The sequence below is a fragment of the Arvicanthis niloticus genome, chromosome Y (assembly GCF_011762505.2).
Source record: "Arvicanthis niloticus isolate mArvNil1 chromosome Y, mArvNil1.pat.X, whole genome shotgun sequence".
NCBI lineage: Eukaryota > Metazoa > Chordata > Mammalia > Rodentia > Muridae > Arvicanthis > Arvicanthis niloticus.
Genome location: NC_133431.1, coordinates 9,654,488 through 9,671,245, shown reverse-complemented (window position 1 = coordinate 9,671,245; position 16,758 = coordinate 9,654,488). Strand labels below are relative to the sequence as shown.

The 16,758-nt window shown below is 37.9% G+C and overlaps 1 protein-coding gene across 1 annotated transcript in view; it reads left to right on the top strand.

The window, feature by feature from the left end:
- The first annotated feature begins 966 nt into the window (after positions 1 to 966).
- Positions 967 to 16,758, top strand: part of LOC143437292 (uncharacterized) — an 85,898-nt gene continuing 70,106 nt past the window's right edge. The window contains exons 1-4 of the mRNA XM_076922102.1: positions 967 to 1,405; positions 4,460 to 4,539; positions 5,987 to 6,099; positions 15,269 to 15,606. Of these exons, the coding sequence (XP_076778217.1) occupies positions 967 to 1,405; positions 4,460 to 4,539; positions 5,987 to 6,099; positions 15,269 to 15,606 (970 nt within the window). The remainder of the gene's footprint in view (positions 1,406 to 4,459; positions 4,540 to 5,986; positions 6,100 to 15,268; positions 15,607 to 16,758) is intronic.

Below are 16,758 nucleotides of genomic sequence, written 5' to 3'. Positions count from 1 at the left end.
TGTTTTTGCAAGGCATTCCTTTAAGAAAGAGGGCATGGAAACAATGCCTTAGTGTATATCTCCATTTGAAACATAGCCCTATCAGAGCAACACTGTACAACTAGCAGTCTGTTTCTGCTCATTTTGTAAAAGCTAGACACATTGAATAGTTGATAAATATATGTCCAAAAGCTTCTAAGAAGGAACTAGTCTATAGTAAAGCTAATGTTACTCACTTATTAATAGAGACAGAATAAGTTTCTAGAGATGGCAGCTTCTTGGATGTATCAAGGATGTTGTGCAGTAACCGTGATCCCTATACCACATGTCTGTGAGGAACAAAAAAATCAAACCTTTTGAATGCAGTGTTCAAACTTTTTTTTGTTAGTCTTCCTTTCTTAAGTATATAATGTATCAGATACAAACTGTATATAAAAGGGATATTTCAGGAAATAAAGTCTATATATATATATATATATTTATATGTATCTCTCTGATAAAAAGTAAATGATCTATCTATAGTGGATGGTAGTTAGTGTAGGCTTTTTGAACATGATACAAGTTTACAATTAATTGCTTTTCCAATTTCATTGGCAATACGGCAACCTCATTCTGTAGAAAATTCTCTTGAGTATTAGGAATATAGAAATGCTACTATTTCTCCTGATTCATTTTGCAAATATAATATGATGCACAGTATAGAAACAGTTCAAATATAGTTAGTGTGTTAAAGCTCTGAATTCTTCCACTTTTTATCAAGTGTGAGAAAAACCTTTGATTCAAAAAGAATATATAAGGCTGAGCCATATAATGAATGCTCATAGAATCTCAGGTATCTTTCAAAATGAAAACCAACCCATAATGAAGGGAACGGCATGAATGTAAACAAAGTGATAAAATCTTAAGGTCTGATTCCTCTTTATATTTAGACAAATAGTACCATGAATTCTTACAGACAAAAGTATTTATCACTGTGGTAAAGCTTTCATGTGTGCCAATTTTCTTCTCAGGCATGAAAGAAGTCAGAGTACAGAGAAACCCTCTGAATGTATACAATGTGGTAAAGCCTTCTCTTTACATGCTCCCAGTCATGCTCAAAGACATGAAAGTTTTCATATAGAAAAGACACCTTATGAAGTTATTCAGTGTGTCAAAGCCTTTGCACCTTACACAAGTAGCCAGATAAGTAAAAGCACAGAAATTGGACAGAAACCCTATGAATGTAATCAACATGGTAAAGGATTTGCAAAACACAGTCATCTTAAACGTCATAAAAGTATTCATAGTGGAGACAAACCCTTCAAATATAATGAATGTGATGAAGCCTTCTTACATCCCTTGAATCTTCACATGAATGAAAGGATTCATACTGGAGAGAAAACCTACAAATGTAATGACTGTGATAAAGCCTTTTCCCAACATATTAGTCTCCAAATTCATAAAAGAATTCATACAGGAGAGAAACCCTACAAATGTAATCAATGTGAAAAAGCCTTTTCCCAACACTGTCACCTCCAGAAGCGTAAAAGAACACATACAGGAGAGAAACCCTACAAATGTAATGAATGTGATAAAGCCTTTTCCAAACAAGATAGTCTCAGGACACATAAAAATATTCACATGGGGGAGAAACCCTACGAATGTAATCAGTGTGAGAAAGCCTTTTAACGAAACAGTAGTCTTTAAATACATAAAAGAATTTATACTGGAGAGAGACCCTACAAATGTGAATGTGCTAAAGCCTTTTTTCTAAACTCTAACCTCCAGAAGCTTAAAAGAAGAGAGAAACCCTACAAATGTCATCAATGTGAGTGAGCCTTTTCACAGTAGTAGACACATCCTCTCACTGAGGCCAGACATGGCAGCCCAGTTAGGGGAACAGGGTCTACAGGTGGCAAATTCAGGGAAAGCCAGTACTCCAGTGGTTGGGGAACCCATATGAAGACCAAGCTGCACATCTGTTACATATATGAGAGGCGCCTAGGTCTTGTTCATGCTCACTTTGGATGGTTGGTTGTTCAGTATCTGGGCGGCATCAAGATTCCAGGGTAGTAGATTCTGTTGTCTTCCTGTGGATTCCCTGTCTTCTTTGGGAACCTCAGTCCTTCCCTGATCTCTTCCACACAACTCGCCAGGTTTTGTCTGATGCTGGGCTGTTTGTCTGTGCATCTATTTCCGTTAACTCTTCGTCATAGCCCCTCAGAAGCGAGGTGTGCTGCAATCCTATTTGCAAACGTAACATGATATTATTAATAGTGTGAGGGACTGGTTTTTGCCCCATATGGAATGGGTCTCAATTTGGGCCAATTGTTTGGCCACTCTCTTCTCTGAACTACCCCTGTTTCTATTTGTCTTATAAACAGGACAGATATTAAATGGAATATAATTTTGGTGATATGATGTCCTTATTTCTGCACTGGGAGTCCTGCTTGGCTACAGGAAGTGGCCAATTCATGATCGACATCTTCCACTTCTAGGAGTTTTAGCTAGACCCTTGCAGTATTCATTCTTTGGGTTTCTCCTGTCCCAGGTTTCCTGCAGGTCCTTGAGATTTCTTCTGAATCCCTACACCCCAGATTCCTATTGTCCCCTCTGCTTTCCGTCCACCTCTCCCTTTCTCCCTCCACCCACATTTTTCTTCCCCATTTCTTCTCCCACCCAGTTTCCTTCCACTACCCACCACTGAAATCTTATGAGAAAAATCCAACCATCCTTCCTTGGCCCTCTTACATATTTGCAGTCTTTGAGTCTGTGGATTTTACTATGGTTATTCTATACATTATTTGTAATATCCACTTATAAGTCAGTACATAACATTCACAGACTTTTGTGTTTGGCTTATCCCACTCAAGATGAGATTTTCTTATTCTATCCATTTGACTGCATGATGTCTTTGCTGTTAAGGATTCGGTGTTCCTTGTGTAATGAGTGACATTTTTTAACCACTCTTCGGTTGAGGGACTCGAAAGGTTTTTTTTTTTTCTATTTCTCTCTATAATGAATAAAGCTACTATTAACATAGTTGACCAAGTGTCCTGGTTGTATAGTTGAACATTTTTGGGGTATATCCCCAGGAGTGATATAGATGGGTCTTGAGGTAGAACTATTCTCACTTTTCTTAGAAAGTAACAAAATGTTTTCCAAACTGGCTCTTTACGTTTTCACACCCACCAACAATAGAAGACTATTGAGAGCCGACTTGTAGCAGAAAGCGGCTATCAGCTTTGCAGCCATCCTGAGCCATATACCCTGACATGAGACTTGTTTTTCAACAGCCTACAACAGCTGAAGCACACTCTGATAACATCTTGTTTATCCCACATATCTTGTTTTGCTGTTTAGTGCCCACAGCTGAACGACGAATGTGCTGTCCATACCTGCAAGGTGCACAGTGCACCGCTATCCACACTATACACACCTACACACCTGTAACGTATATGTCATATTTACACCTGCACGTGTAAATATACCACGTGCCTACAAGGCACGTGACAAAGTGTATAAATACCCTGGGCTTCCCTTCGAAGAGAGAGACATGAAGAGAGAAAAAAGGAGAGACAAGAGACAAATAAGACAATGAGGGAGAGACAAGAGACAATAAAGGAGTCGAGACTTGATCAGAACCTCTGTCTTGTCTCCGTTCTTGAACTCTTTTGGTAGACCCTGACCTGAAGATCGGAGCAGCAGCTTGGGCCTCAGCATTTTGGCCCCCAAGCATGGGACAGAGTGGGTCTCACTAGAAGAGTGTTTCCCTGGCTCCACATTCTATCCAGCATGTGCTATTTTTTGAGTTTTTGATGTTAGCAGTTCCCACGGTTGTAAGATTAATCCTCATAGTTGTTTTGGTTTGAATTTCCCCGGTGAGTAAAGATTCTGAAATTTTATTTAAGTATTCCTTGATCATTCACAGCTCCTCTGCTGAGAATTCTCTGATTAGCACTGTACCCTAGGCTTTAATTGGGGTATTTGGGTTGTTGCTGTCTAACCTCCTGGGCTCTTTAGAAATGCTGAATATTAACCCCCTGTCAGATGAAGGGTTAGTGAAGATTCTCTCCCAATCTGTATGCTGCTGTTTTGTCCCAATGACAGTGTCTTTTGCCTTCCAGAAGTTTCTCAGTTTCCTGAGGTCCCATTTATCAATTGCTTATCTTAATGCCTGACCCATTGCTGTTCTCCTCAGGAAACTGTCTCCTTGACCACTTTTCTCTTCCATGAGAGATAATATATCTGCTGTTATGTTGAGGTCCTTGATCCTACATGAGTAGGGTTTTAGTGCAGGGTCAGATATGTGGATCTATTTGCATTCTTCTACATGTAGACATCCAGTTATATTAGCAATATTTGTTGAAGATGATTTTATCTTTTTTTCACTGTATGGTTTTGATTTCTTTTTCAAAGAGCAAGAGTGTATAGTTGTGCATTGGCCACCTTGTCTGTTTCTGTCCCAACACCACGCAGTTTTCTCACTCTTGCTCTCTAGGACAGCCTGAGGTTGGGAACAGTGTGTTTTCTTTCAGAGTTGTTCAGATTATCCTGGATTTCCTGGTTTTCTATATGAAGGTGAGTATTTCTCTTTCAATGTTTGTGAATATTTTTGTTAGAATTTTCATGGGAATTGCATTGAAGTTTAGAAAGCTTTTGGTAAAATGTCCATTTCCACTGTCTTAATCCTACCTATCCATGAGCATGGGAGATCTTTCTCTCTTCTGATTTCCTCTTCAGCTTCTTCCTTCAGTGATAGGAAGTTCTTGCCATACATTTACTTACATGGCCCATGCTACACCAAGATATATTTTATTATTTGTCAAAATTATGAAGGGCATTATCTCCCTGACTTTCTTCTTGGGATATTTATAGTTTGTATGAATTATTACTACTGAGTTCATTGACATTTTTTCCAGTCACTTTGGTAAAGATGTCTATCAGCTGTAGGAATTCTCAGGAAGAATTTTAGGAATGATATATTTATATATCATTAGGATATATATATATATATATATATATATATATATATGAATGATATATTTATATTTAGGAATGATATATTTATATTATATTATTATATATATATTATATTACATATTAAAGATGTCTATCAGCTGTAGGAATTCTCAGGAAGAATTTTAGGAATGATATATTTATATATCATTAGGATATATATATATATATATATATATGAATGATATATTTATATTTAGGAATGATATATTTATATTATATTATTATATATATATTATATTACATATTAAAGATGTCTATCAGCTGTAGGAATTCTCAGGAAGAATTTTAGGAATGATATATTTATACCATCATATCATCTGGGAGGAATGACACTTGACTTCTTTCTTTCCAGTTAGTTTCTTTTTGTTCTCCTTTGTTGTCTTCTTGTTCTAGTTAGTACCTCAAGTACTATATTTCATAGACCAAGATCTCTGTCTTATCCCTGATTTTAGTGAAAGTTCTTTAAGTTTCTCTGAGCTTAATTTGATGTTGTCTATTGGCTTGCTGCATACTGACTTTATTATTTTTAGGTATGTATGCGATATCCCGGATCGCCTCAAGAGTTTTGATATAAAGTGGCTTTGATCTTTTCAAAACTTTTTCAGCCTCTACTGATATGATCATGTGATTTTTTTTCCTCCCAGTTTATTTGGTGGATTACATTGATGGGTTTTTATATATTAGACCATTCCTGCATCTCTGGAAGGAAGCCTGCATGACCATGGTGAATGATGTCTTCTTGTGTTCTTTGGTTTGTTTTTATTGGGTTTGGTGTGAGTTCATTTTCATTGACTGTTAGAAAGTCTTTAATTTCTTTCTTCCTGGACCCAGTGATCAGAGCACAAAGAATATTTAGTTTGAGTATGTTTGTAGGCTATCTGTTCTGTTCATGTAGACAATTTTACCTAGTACAGCTTTCCGTTTTTCACCTTCCCTCTGAGGAAGATGTGCTACCTAACAATAGTGCTCCATAGTGATTTTCTTCTGTTTCCTTCTTTTCTCCTAGAGTTTGCTGGAGTATCTGGGTAACAGGTATATATTCGTCGATATTACCCTGATACCAATTCGATCTCATGGAAACAGAAATCATATTTTATATCCTAAATCTCACTTTAATTGGTAATCTCCTTGGAACAGTTCTGTCTGTGAAGTAGATAGTTCACCCTTCTGCAAGTTGAATAATGGACGTGTAAGCTATCCACCTTGATTCCAGGAGGAAGTAGAGGAAATGGTGCTGAGTGCTTAAGACAGGGAGATAATTCATGGGAGGACAGGCCCAAGTGATTCTGAAACAGAATTCTTTGTGATCAAAGAAGGATCAGCTCCTGGTAGAATCCTGGGCCCTGAAACTGTATGGTGTGTGCCTTCAGCATACTCTACCCCCAAGGGAGGTTCTCATGTCCCTCAAGAATCTAATGTATATACCCAAATTCATGCATTTTTAGAAATGTAATCACATAGAACAATCAGCCATCAACTATATATCTCACAATATAGCTTGAAGTGATACCATGTAAAGATGTATGTGTAATTTGACAATTCATGCTCCTTCATATCCCCATTAGTTATCCATTGGCACTTCCTCTTGAAGTACTGCCTGCTAATAGAATTATCTAGATATGCTAATTATGCAAGAACAATGAGACACATTTTATTTATTTGTTTTGTTTTGTGTTGTGTGTGATGTGATAATGGGCTTTTAGGCCCCCAAACATAAGTGGAGATGGGAAGACAACTCTGTGTGATCTACATTTGGCAATCTTTTTAGGATGATCAGTGTTATTTTGCCAACCTTGCACACCAAAGGTGTTTCACACTGAGTCTTTTCATAGATGGTCAGATAAGATTTGGTGAAAGAAACATTTCACCAGAAAACATTGTCTTCTTTTTAGATTGTAAACATATTGTCATATAAGAATGGAGAGAAATAGTAACATTGGTTATAAATTTTATGTGCAAAAAAATGATGTATTGCTAAGTCTTTTTTAGATTATGTTATTTCATTCTTAGGTAGAAACACTTCTTCAGAACACTTTTCCCAGAATCAGAAATGAGTGCCAGACAACTGTCTCAATGGGTCCAGCTGGTTGCCTCTAACCCTGTTGACCTGAGATCAATCACTGATAGACCCATATTATCTAGAAATGTTTTTCTGATTTCTATACTTAGGTTCTGGCTTATGCCTGTCACACACCAGCGGTATATAAACATGTTAAACGAAATAAGGAACAATGATATCACTTGTAGTCAAAACATTCTTGGGTTTTATCTCTAGAATTCACACAAAGGAAATAGAAAAAGACACCTGTTAGGTGTTTTCTCACTGCTTCCTACACCCAGGACACAGGGGTATATCCACAAACACAATTGAAATATTTTTTACAGGAGGAAATTAACTAAACAAAGAACCCCAATTTTGAGAACATATGAAATGAATTGCCAGTTTAAATTATTATTATAAAATTTCAGTAGGTATTACTGAACATCAAAACTATGAGGTTTACTCTTTAATTCTTACCTTGTCATTCATTCTTTGATTCAAATGTAAGTCATTGACAAAACAGCTCAGCTGTTGTTAGAGGTGCGTTCCTGTAATCCCAGGACATTAGGGATGGTGGTAGGACAGCCTCTGAGTTTTAGGCCATGGTGGTGTACATAGTGAATTCTTGGATAGTCATAATTTATAGTGACAGTCTCAAGGAAAAATAACAAAAAGAAACAGCATACCTCATTTTATTGAAATTTTCCAAATATAATCTGTTTTCTGGACTCATTTGGCAGCAGTAGGAGCCAACAACAATGCGTGCCAGGTGTACCTCTGATGTGAGTTTTGCTTCCTGTAAGGAGAGAAAAGGAACTTGTATGCATGAAGATTGGTTTGCTGAATGGGCTTCTGTTCTGGTTCATAGATGCTGGCAAAACTTTGTTAGTAACTCTGAGTGGTGGTGACTCTAGGTGACATCAAATCTGTCTTCACGTGAGCCTGGACCTCAAACAGAAGTCACCCTAAAACTGTGAAAGTCTGGCATTTAGGCAGAACCATGCAGTATGGATGAACTATAGGGGGTGGGATGGGGCTTTGGATGTAGAAGAAAGAGGAAGAAAAGGCCCCTGTAATGGAGTCCTCGGGGTTTACCTGAACACCAGCTGGCCTCTATTGCACTCTGTATCCACTCAGCTGTGATGCTTCAGTCCTGTCCAGTTCTTCCCCTCATTTTTATCTAGGCAACTACACAGATTTGTCAGTGATAGCAGCCTGCATATCCCATGTGGCAGTCTCCACAATTTGCACACAAAGCCTCTCAGTTCCTACAGCATTAACCCTGTATAATGCCTGGATGGTTGGAATTGGATATTCTAAAGGAGACATTCCCATCTCTCCCTTTGGTTTTGGTAGTATAATAGTGGACCCCATGAATTTTGAATTTCTCATGGAATCTCGTTTTCATAAATGATTCATTCCTCCAGGTAAGGACTTCTGTGCATAATAAATATTTATTTGTTAATGAAATACTTTTCAGGAGAGCAAGGAGCTCAAATTCTGTTAAGGACTTAGAAAAGGGAGAAAATTCTGTTTCAAGTCAGTCATGCTGAACAAATCTCTTAATCTGTTTTCAATTTTCATGAGTAATTGTCTCCTTTCATTTTACTCATTTTTGTTGTTTCATTTTCAAGAGTATTCTCACTATGAGTCTCTGGATGGCCTGGGACACTTATCTGTTCTAGAATATCAGAGAATTCTGTCCACCTTGCCTCCATATTACCAGAATTATAGGTGGGTGTGTCACAGCTAGATACATCAGTTCTTTTCATTGGCTTATTGAGGATGAGAGGCTGAGTCTCTCGGGTTAGGGTAGCTAGGACACAGACTGTGGTCCTAACTCTAGTAAGAGAAGTCTACCATGAAATGCAGCCCTGCTAACTTCAACTCCACTGTCTTTCAGTTTAGGAGCAGTATTGTTTTGCTTCATCATAGTGTCTGTTATAAGTCTCCAAAGGACTAGGGCAGAGCTCTGTCCTTATTCTCTAGATGGTGAAACCCAGACTCAGGGTGCTAAGTCACTACTGAATATATATGTGGAACTGCTTGTCTTACTCATGCTGTGTCTCTAATGACTCAGTAAATGAAGTGGAAGCCACCTCAGCTAGACATGGTGGCACAGGCCTGTAGTCATGGTGCTTGGAAAGTGGAGACAGCAGTTTCAGGATTTCACAGTCATTCAAGGTCTAGCCTCAACACAGGATTGGAGTTTTCAGCTGGGAGCAGGGATATCTGGAAGGCACATAATGAATAAACACAGAATACATTTTGGGTACAAACTGGCATGTAATTTTTCAAGATTTAAAGTTACTCTCCCTTCTCTCTCTTTACTTTCTCTTGATTGCTCACAGCTTGAAGCTGCACACAATCTCCATTCTCCTGCACACTCTGCTTTTCTCCTGTGAGCTTTTCTCAAACTCTCACACTCCTACACATGGCTGTGCATTCCCCTTTAACTCACACACACGCATCACATATCTCACACACACCACATGCACTCTACTTTCACTCACATACACACTCTCTATACACACCTCACATTCTCTGTTCACTTACTCTTCAGAGCTCTCTGGCCTTTTTTGCCCCAGTGTTTTATTGGTAATCCAAAGGCAGGTAGTAAGAAGACACTGTATAGTCATTGCTAAAACAAATTTAAAAGGATAACCACATCCCAGAAAGAATCAAGAATTACAATTGTTCCCCAGAGTTCCAAGCTTCCCCTATTCCTAGGCCTGTAGCTAAGATGATAATAATTGCAAACTTGTCATTATTTAAACTTTAACTTTGGACCCCCAGCATGCTAGACTTTAACAGAATAAAACACTCTACGTTTACATACCATTTGAGTCCAGGGCATCATTCTTTGGTGAATCATGGACCCTTACCTAATTCATGTCATGTGAAAGGAAGTAGACCAGATTGGTTGGCATATAATTTGAGTAGGTTACCTTGATCCAAGGAATGTTGAGTTTCCAGCTAGAGGGCACTCTTGCATATGTGTCTGATCCACTTGCAAATTTACTTCAGCTCAGAGGGCTGAGAAACATGCCATTGGTTTTAGCTGTATGTGTTTGGCTACACATCTCAACAGCTAGCATTGCCCACAGGGCAAGGTCACACAATGTCTTCATAATGCCATTCTCTCCAATCAGGGAATGGCCTGCTGTTTTTAAAATCTGTATGGCTACGTGGGTATTTTTTAAATGCTGTATCTCTTTTTAAATGTGAGTTCCTTTAAATGCATCTCTGATATTGTCTCTTAATTGTTTTCATTCTCCAATACTTCCCAGTCATTAACAATTTTTTTTTCATTTTTCACAAGTGCTGTTGATTATTTATTTCTGATTAGAACCATATCTCCACTAGCACAGGCTAGATCATATTATGAAATTTAGAATTAATTTGAATGCCCAATGCTGTCTCTGCTGCCACATGCAGGAAGTCAGTTCTTCAACTCTCCCAGGCTGGACGTTGACTGTTCACTGAAATGAAAAATAGACCATAAATGATTGTCCTCCAACTTCTGTTTCCTATTGGGACTCTCAAATTAAGCTGCACCTGTGCAAGACTTGACTTCTGTGACCAACTTTGAAACGTGTGTAGTCACAGCCCACAAAGGGATGGGACAAAGAGAAGTTGATATCTTCCCTGCTTTGACAGTACATAATATTAGCAATGAGTACTGAGGTAATCAGTTTTAGATGATTGATAAATGTCCTGTCTGGACATTTTTCGAGTTCACAGACCAGGCAATGAAGAATCTGGATAAAAAGCTGAACTTACTGTGAAACCAAATTACTGTCCTTACTTTATTTCTACCAAATAGAAGATCTAAGTGGTGTGATATGGCCCTGACTAACAAGACTGTCTTTTTATTCTTTTTCAAGATTTAAGATTGATTTCCTCTGAAACTATATTCTAGAATATAGACTTGATTCTTTATATCACATAATGTTGCTTGCTTACTGTCTGAAATAGTAACTCAAACAACTTTCTCGTTTTCCCTCCTACTATAGAACTATGTTTTTATATCACTATTGTTTTAATCTATATGTCAGGACACTCAGGAAAGCTCTGATTTATAGAAAAACCCAAGAAAATGCCAGGTCCCAGCTTATACTCAACTATTTAGAGTTTCAGTTCTCGTGGAACTGTATTTAGCCGTGTAATTGCTAGGAATGAACCCTGGTTCTAAACCTATGCTCTTGACAACTGAGTGATCTCTCCAGCTCCACTAACCCAGTTTCAGTAAAGTAAAACGTATTATACTCAAGACATTTGTCACAAGAGAAGCAACTCTGAGCAGATAGCCTCAGTTCAATTCCTTTGATGGTCGGAGTGATCCCAGGACAGACAAGTCTAGGCTGCTGTGGAGAAGCAATCCTGTGAAGCACATCCTCCTTTACTTCTAACCAGCCCTGTATCACATGACTTCTAGGCTCCCTCTTCTAGAGAAGATTATCATGCTGGGAATAGTGGTCCGAATGCACAGGATACATCTATTCTGCTATCTATTATAGATTCCATATGTATCATACATTATTATGTTCTTAGTTAATCAAGGTCAGCTGGGGTTCTTAATGAGACCCTGTCTCATACAAAGGAAACAAATCAAAATTGTATTGGTGATGAGCTAACAGACTCCACTTTTTCTTCCTTTTGCTGATGAATCATAGTGTTACAATTTGATTCCAAGTTAAAAGTCATTTTTTTACTTGTTCTTCCTCTGTAATCTTGTGACTTCCACATCATAAATCATTTCATTGTTCCTGCTATGTTCTGAGAACTATGAGATAGTTAACTAAATTAATAACTAAAATAGAATCTGCTTTTGTAATCACTTGCTTTGTAACTAGGCCTTGAGTTTTTCTATAAAAAAACTCTCCTGCTTTTATTCAGGGGTGCCTTATAAAGTGGGAATGAAAGCTGGGTATTCTGGAAGAAAATTGGTGCCCTGACCTTCTGGGGGATTTTCTTAACCAGGTTTTCTATTTTTTTTAAAGATTTATTTATTCTATTTATGTGAATACACAGTAGCTGTCTTCAGACACACCAGACGAGGGCATCTGATCCCATTGCAGATTGGTTGTGAGCCACCACTTGGTTGCTGGGAATTGAACTCAGGACCTCTGGAAGAGCAAGCAGCCAGTGCTCTTAACCTCTGAGCCATCTCTCCAGCCCCCAGGTTTTCTATTCTTGATGATGTTTCTTGTTCAGGGTGTTCTGGGACACATGGGGGTCAGGATTGTGTTGAGGGGTCCCTGAAGGTAGGGAAAGAAACCATGGTAAGAGATAAGAATGAAAACCTCATACAGATTGTCTTTTTAACCTGGATCAGACTTCAGGAAGTGTAATGCCAGGTAAATTATTGCTAGCATACTTAAAACACAGTACAAGTTGGGAAAAGGTTTCCAGATAACTGTCAGTCCAGTCAGTCCAATTCCAGGCCACAGTAAAGCCTGGGAAGTACCTATAAAAAAAGATAGGAAGTACCAATCTTTTGCAAAATACACATTCCAATGAGGATGGATTCTATGGCTAAAAGACCTACATTTAAATCTGGTCTCTGATGAATAGCAAAGAGGTCTGCAAGCCATAAAATGCATGTCACATTTTCTATAAGGTTAGATAACAGTTGTAAGAGAAAAAAGTGTAGGATAATCATTCTGGAAAACTCTGTGACACTTACCTGTATATCAAAGGTAAGGGAGGTCTGCCAACACAGATAACAAAAAGCTCACCAGGTAAATAAAAGAAAAGTCCACTTGCAGCCTTTGGATATCTGCAGGTACTTTGTGTCCTTCACAGAGGAGAGACCCCTTTCCTTATTTTCCTCGTGATCTGTGGATGATTTCTGCTCCCAAAGACTTCTCACTTATTAAGAGTGGAACAGTCCCTCAGTAGCAGAATTAGCCTCAGGCAATGAGTTCCCTGTTTGGCTAATCAGTGCAACGTGGTCAATCCTTCAACCACATACACACAACCAATAGAAATGCAGTCAGCAAGATTTGTTTCTGTATTTGAGCCTTCATATTCACACATACATAAGAAAGAAGAAATTGGTGAAGAAGAATTTAGGATTAAGAGGGGGAAGGAAGAGGGCGAATTTTTGAAGGATATTTGATTATGATTCATCTAATTGGTCGGAAAGTATCCAAGCTTAGGAAGATACTGTGTTTTAAGATGCAACTAGGCATGTATTGAAATGAACTTGGGTGTGCCTCTGTAAGCCAAAAGCTCCATAGATGAGAATGCAAAAGAATGGAAAGTTGTTGCCTATTGTAATGAAAATTGCTTGGAGCCGTTCCACCCTGATAATGACCTGTTTCAGCCTGCCAAGGCTTTACTGAGAGACCTAGTGCCTTCTTTTATAGCAATTAGACATTTGAGCGCCCTCTTGGTGGACAATCTCTTCAGACTCTATCTCTAGCATAGAGGAGCATTGTGGAAGCAGAGGGACAAGAAATTGCAGGACACAGATGAAACAGGGTTTGAGGAAAGATAGCAGAGGAGCCAATAAGGGTTTCGATGAGCTCAAGAGAAAGGTAGACAATCTATATAGAAAAAGATTCCTAGCTGGGCAGTGGTGGCTCACGCCTTTAATGCCAGCACTTAGGAGGGAGAGGCAGAATTAATTTCTGAGTTTGAAGCCAGCCTGGTCTAGAGAGTGAGTTCCAGAACAGCCAAAGCTATGCAGAGAAACCCTGTTTCGAAAAACCAAAAAAAAAAAAAAAAAAAAAGAACAAATTTCTAAGGAGCTAGCAGTTTAGTTGTACAGTCAAGGTGTATATAAGTGTGTGTGTGTGTGTGTGTGTGTGTGTGTGTGTGTATTTAGAATTGAAGAGCCAGACAGAACCCTTAGCTATTTATATTTTTTCTGAAAACCCTCCACTTAGTTTCATACCCCATTTTTGAATGTGCCCTTTTTGTTTGTTTTGATTATTTTTCAAAACACCGTGATAGATATTTTGCATCTAGTTAAGAAAATGATGGCAGCTTACTGAGCTAAGATGTTTTTACCAAGCCTCCCACCTCATTTGTCATTATTAAGAATACATATTAGAGAAATGTAAAAAAGTAAGGATACAGGAAGTGATCTATTATATTCTAATTCAAATGCATAAAATTAGTTTTAAATGAAAAAATATAATAAGTACAGAAATGACTTAGTTATGAGCATTAGTTGTTGTTACAGATGACACAGGTTGCATTCCCAGAAACCACATGGTAATAATTCACCTGCTGTAATTGCAATCCCAAGGGATATAATGCCCTCTTCTGACCACTGCAGGTACTGACCACAGACAAGTAACCAACAAAACACTCACATACATAAAGTAAAATAAAGTATAAACTATGGAATCTTCTACATGGATGTCACAACCTTGAGACACACAGCATTCAGGAGGAGGTACTATGCACTTCTTTCTGGTCCTACAGAAAAGCACCTGTGGCTTTCCTCTGGACCACTGTACTCAGTAAGAAAAGCAGCCTTATTCTGAGGTTAGATGAGCTCAGCAGAGACGTTCATGTAAGAACAGTAACCACAGTGCTGTTAGGTGATGTTTTCTTGATATTTTCTGTATTTCTGTTCTCTGTCTTTTGTATATGTGAGAGCTGTGGCATTGATGCATCTCTGAAATCTATCTTGTAGATCACACATTATGGACCAGGAGACAGTTTTGCTCTGCAAATCTCCATCTCCCTCAGTGACTAAACTTGCAAGGTCCTGTCCCCATTTAAGTTGTTCAAACTCTAATCTGGGGCTCAAACCTAAAGGAGACTTATGGATGACAGCATATGTGGAACTCACACTGTGTCCTAGGCTGGTTCTTCTGTGGGCATCAGCCTGAGCTGAACCAGGATTCCCACAATCCTGGTTCACAGTGCTGCTGTGGTGTGATGCACACTACAGAAATATCTAAGAATGCAATCAGTGGTTTAGTACTCTGAGTTGTCCCATATTTCTTTTGACATGTGAAATACGTCATATAGAAATCTCATATAGAAAAAAAGATGCTATAAATGTGAGCCATGTAATAAGTGCTCTTACCATCACAGGTATATTCAAAGAGGTAAAGCAACCCACAGTGAGCAAGTACAACCATGAACATCAAAGTGATAAAATCTTAAGATCTGAGTGTTCTTTGTAATTAGACCAACCATAAAATATATTCATATTTGTAAAAGGACTGATCAGGCTAATGAATGTGGTAAAGCTTTCACATGTGCTTATTATTGTTGCAGGCATGAAAAAAGTTATATTGCAGAGAAATCTTATGAATGTAACAAAAGTAGTAAAGCCTTTTCAAGTCACAGTAATCTCCAAAGACATAAACGAACACATACTGGAGAGAAACCTTATGAATGTAATCAATGTGGTAAAGCCTTTTCACATCACAATACTCTCCAAATTCATAAAAGAACACATACTGGAGAGAAACCTTATGATTGTAATCAATGTGGTAAAGCCTTTTCATGTCACAGTCATCTCCAAATACATAAAAGAACACATACTGGAGAGAAACCTTATGAATGTAATCAATGTGGTAAAGGCTTTATACAACCAAGTCATCTCCAACATCATAAAAGAACCCATACCAGAGAGAAACCTTAGTTATGTAATCAATGGGGAAAAACCCATTTATAAGTAAAAAAGTTCCAAAGACATAAATGATCACATACTGGAGAGAAACTGTATGAATGTAATTCATGTAGTAAAAGCCTTTTCACAAAGTTTTTGTCTCCAAAACCATAAAAGAACAAATATTTGAAAGAAACCTGTGAATGTAATCACTTTGGTAAAAGCCTTTTCATAAGGATTTTTCCCAAAACCATAAAAAAAACCATATTGGACAGAACTATGAATGTAATCATTGTGCTAAAGCCTTTGCATATGTCACTAATCTTGAAAACATAAAAGATCCCATATTGGAAGAAAGTTCATGAATGTGATCAACATGGTAAAGACTTTTCACAACTTTATCATCTCCATTATTATAAAAGAACAGGTACAGGAGAGAAACCTTATGAATGCAATCAGTGTTGTAAAGCATTTGCAAGTCACAGTCATCTGCAGTGACAGGAGAGATCACGTACCAGAGAGAAATCTGCTTGAATATTAACAATGTGGTAAAGCCTTTGCATGTCATAGATCTTTACACATACACAAATTAATCACACTGGAGAGAAGCCTCATTAATGTAATCACTGTGGAAAAACTGAGAATTCACTTTTATCTGAGACTACATAATAGAACACATTCAAGAGAGTGACTCAGTGTCATCAAGGTGCTAAGTCCTTGCAATTCACAGACATCGCCCAATACATAAAAGAACACATACTGTAGAGAAACTGCATGAATGTCATGAATGAGGGAAAGTCTTTGCATGAGAATGTACTCTCCAAATACTTCAAGTAACACACCCTTTAGGAAAGCCTTACAAATGTAACAAACATAGAGAAGCCCGTGTCTATCACTGTAGTTTCCTAAGACATAAAAGACCACAAATTGGACAGAAATCTTGTGAATGTCCTCAAGTTGGAAAATCCTTTACAGCCACAGTATTCTCTGCATAGAAACATCAACACATACTAGAGAGAAACCTTCTGAAAGTAATCAGTGTGGTAAAGCATCTGCATGTCCTAATCGTATTTAAATGCATGAAAGAATTTATAGTAGGAATAAACTGTGGTGATTTGAATATGCTTGTCCCTAAAAAGTGACAATCTTAGTA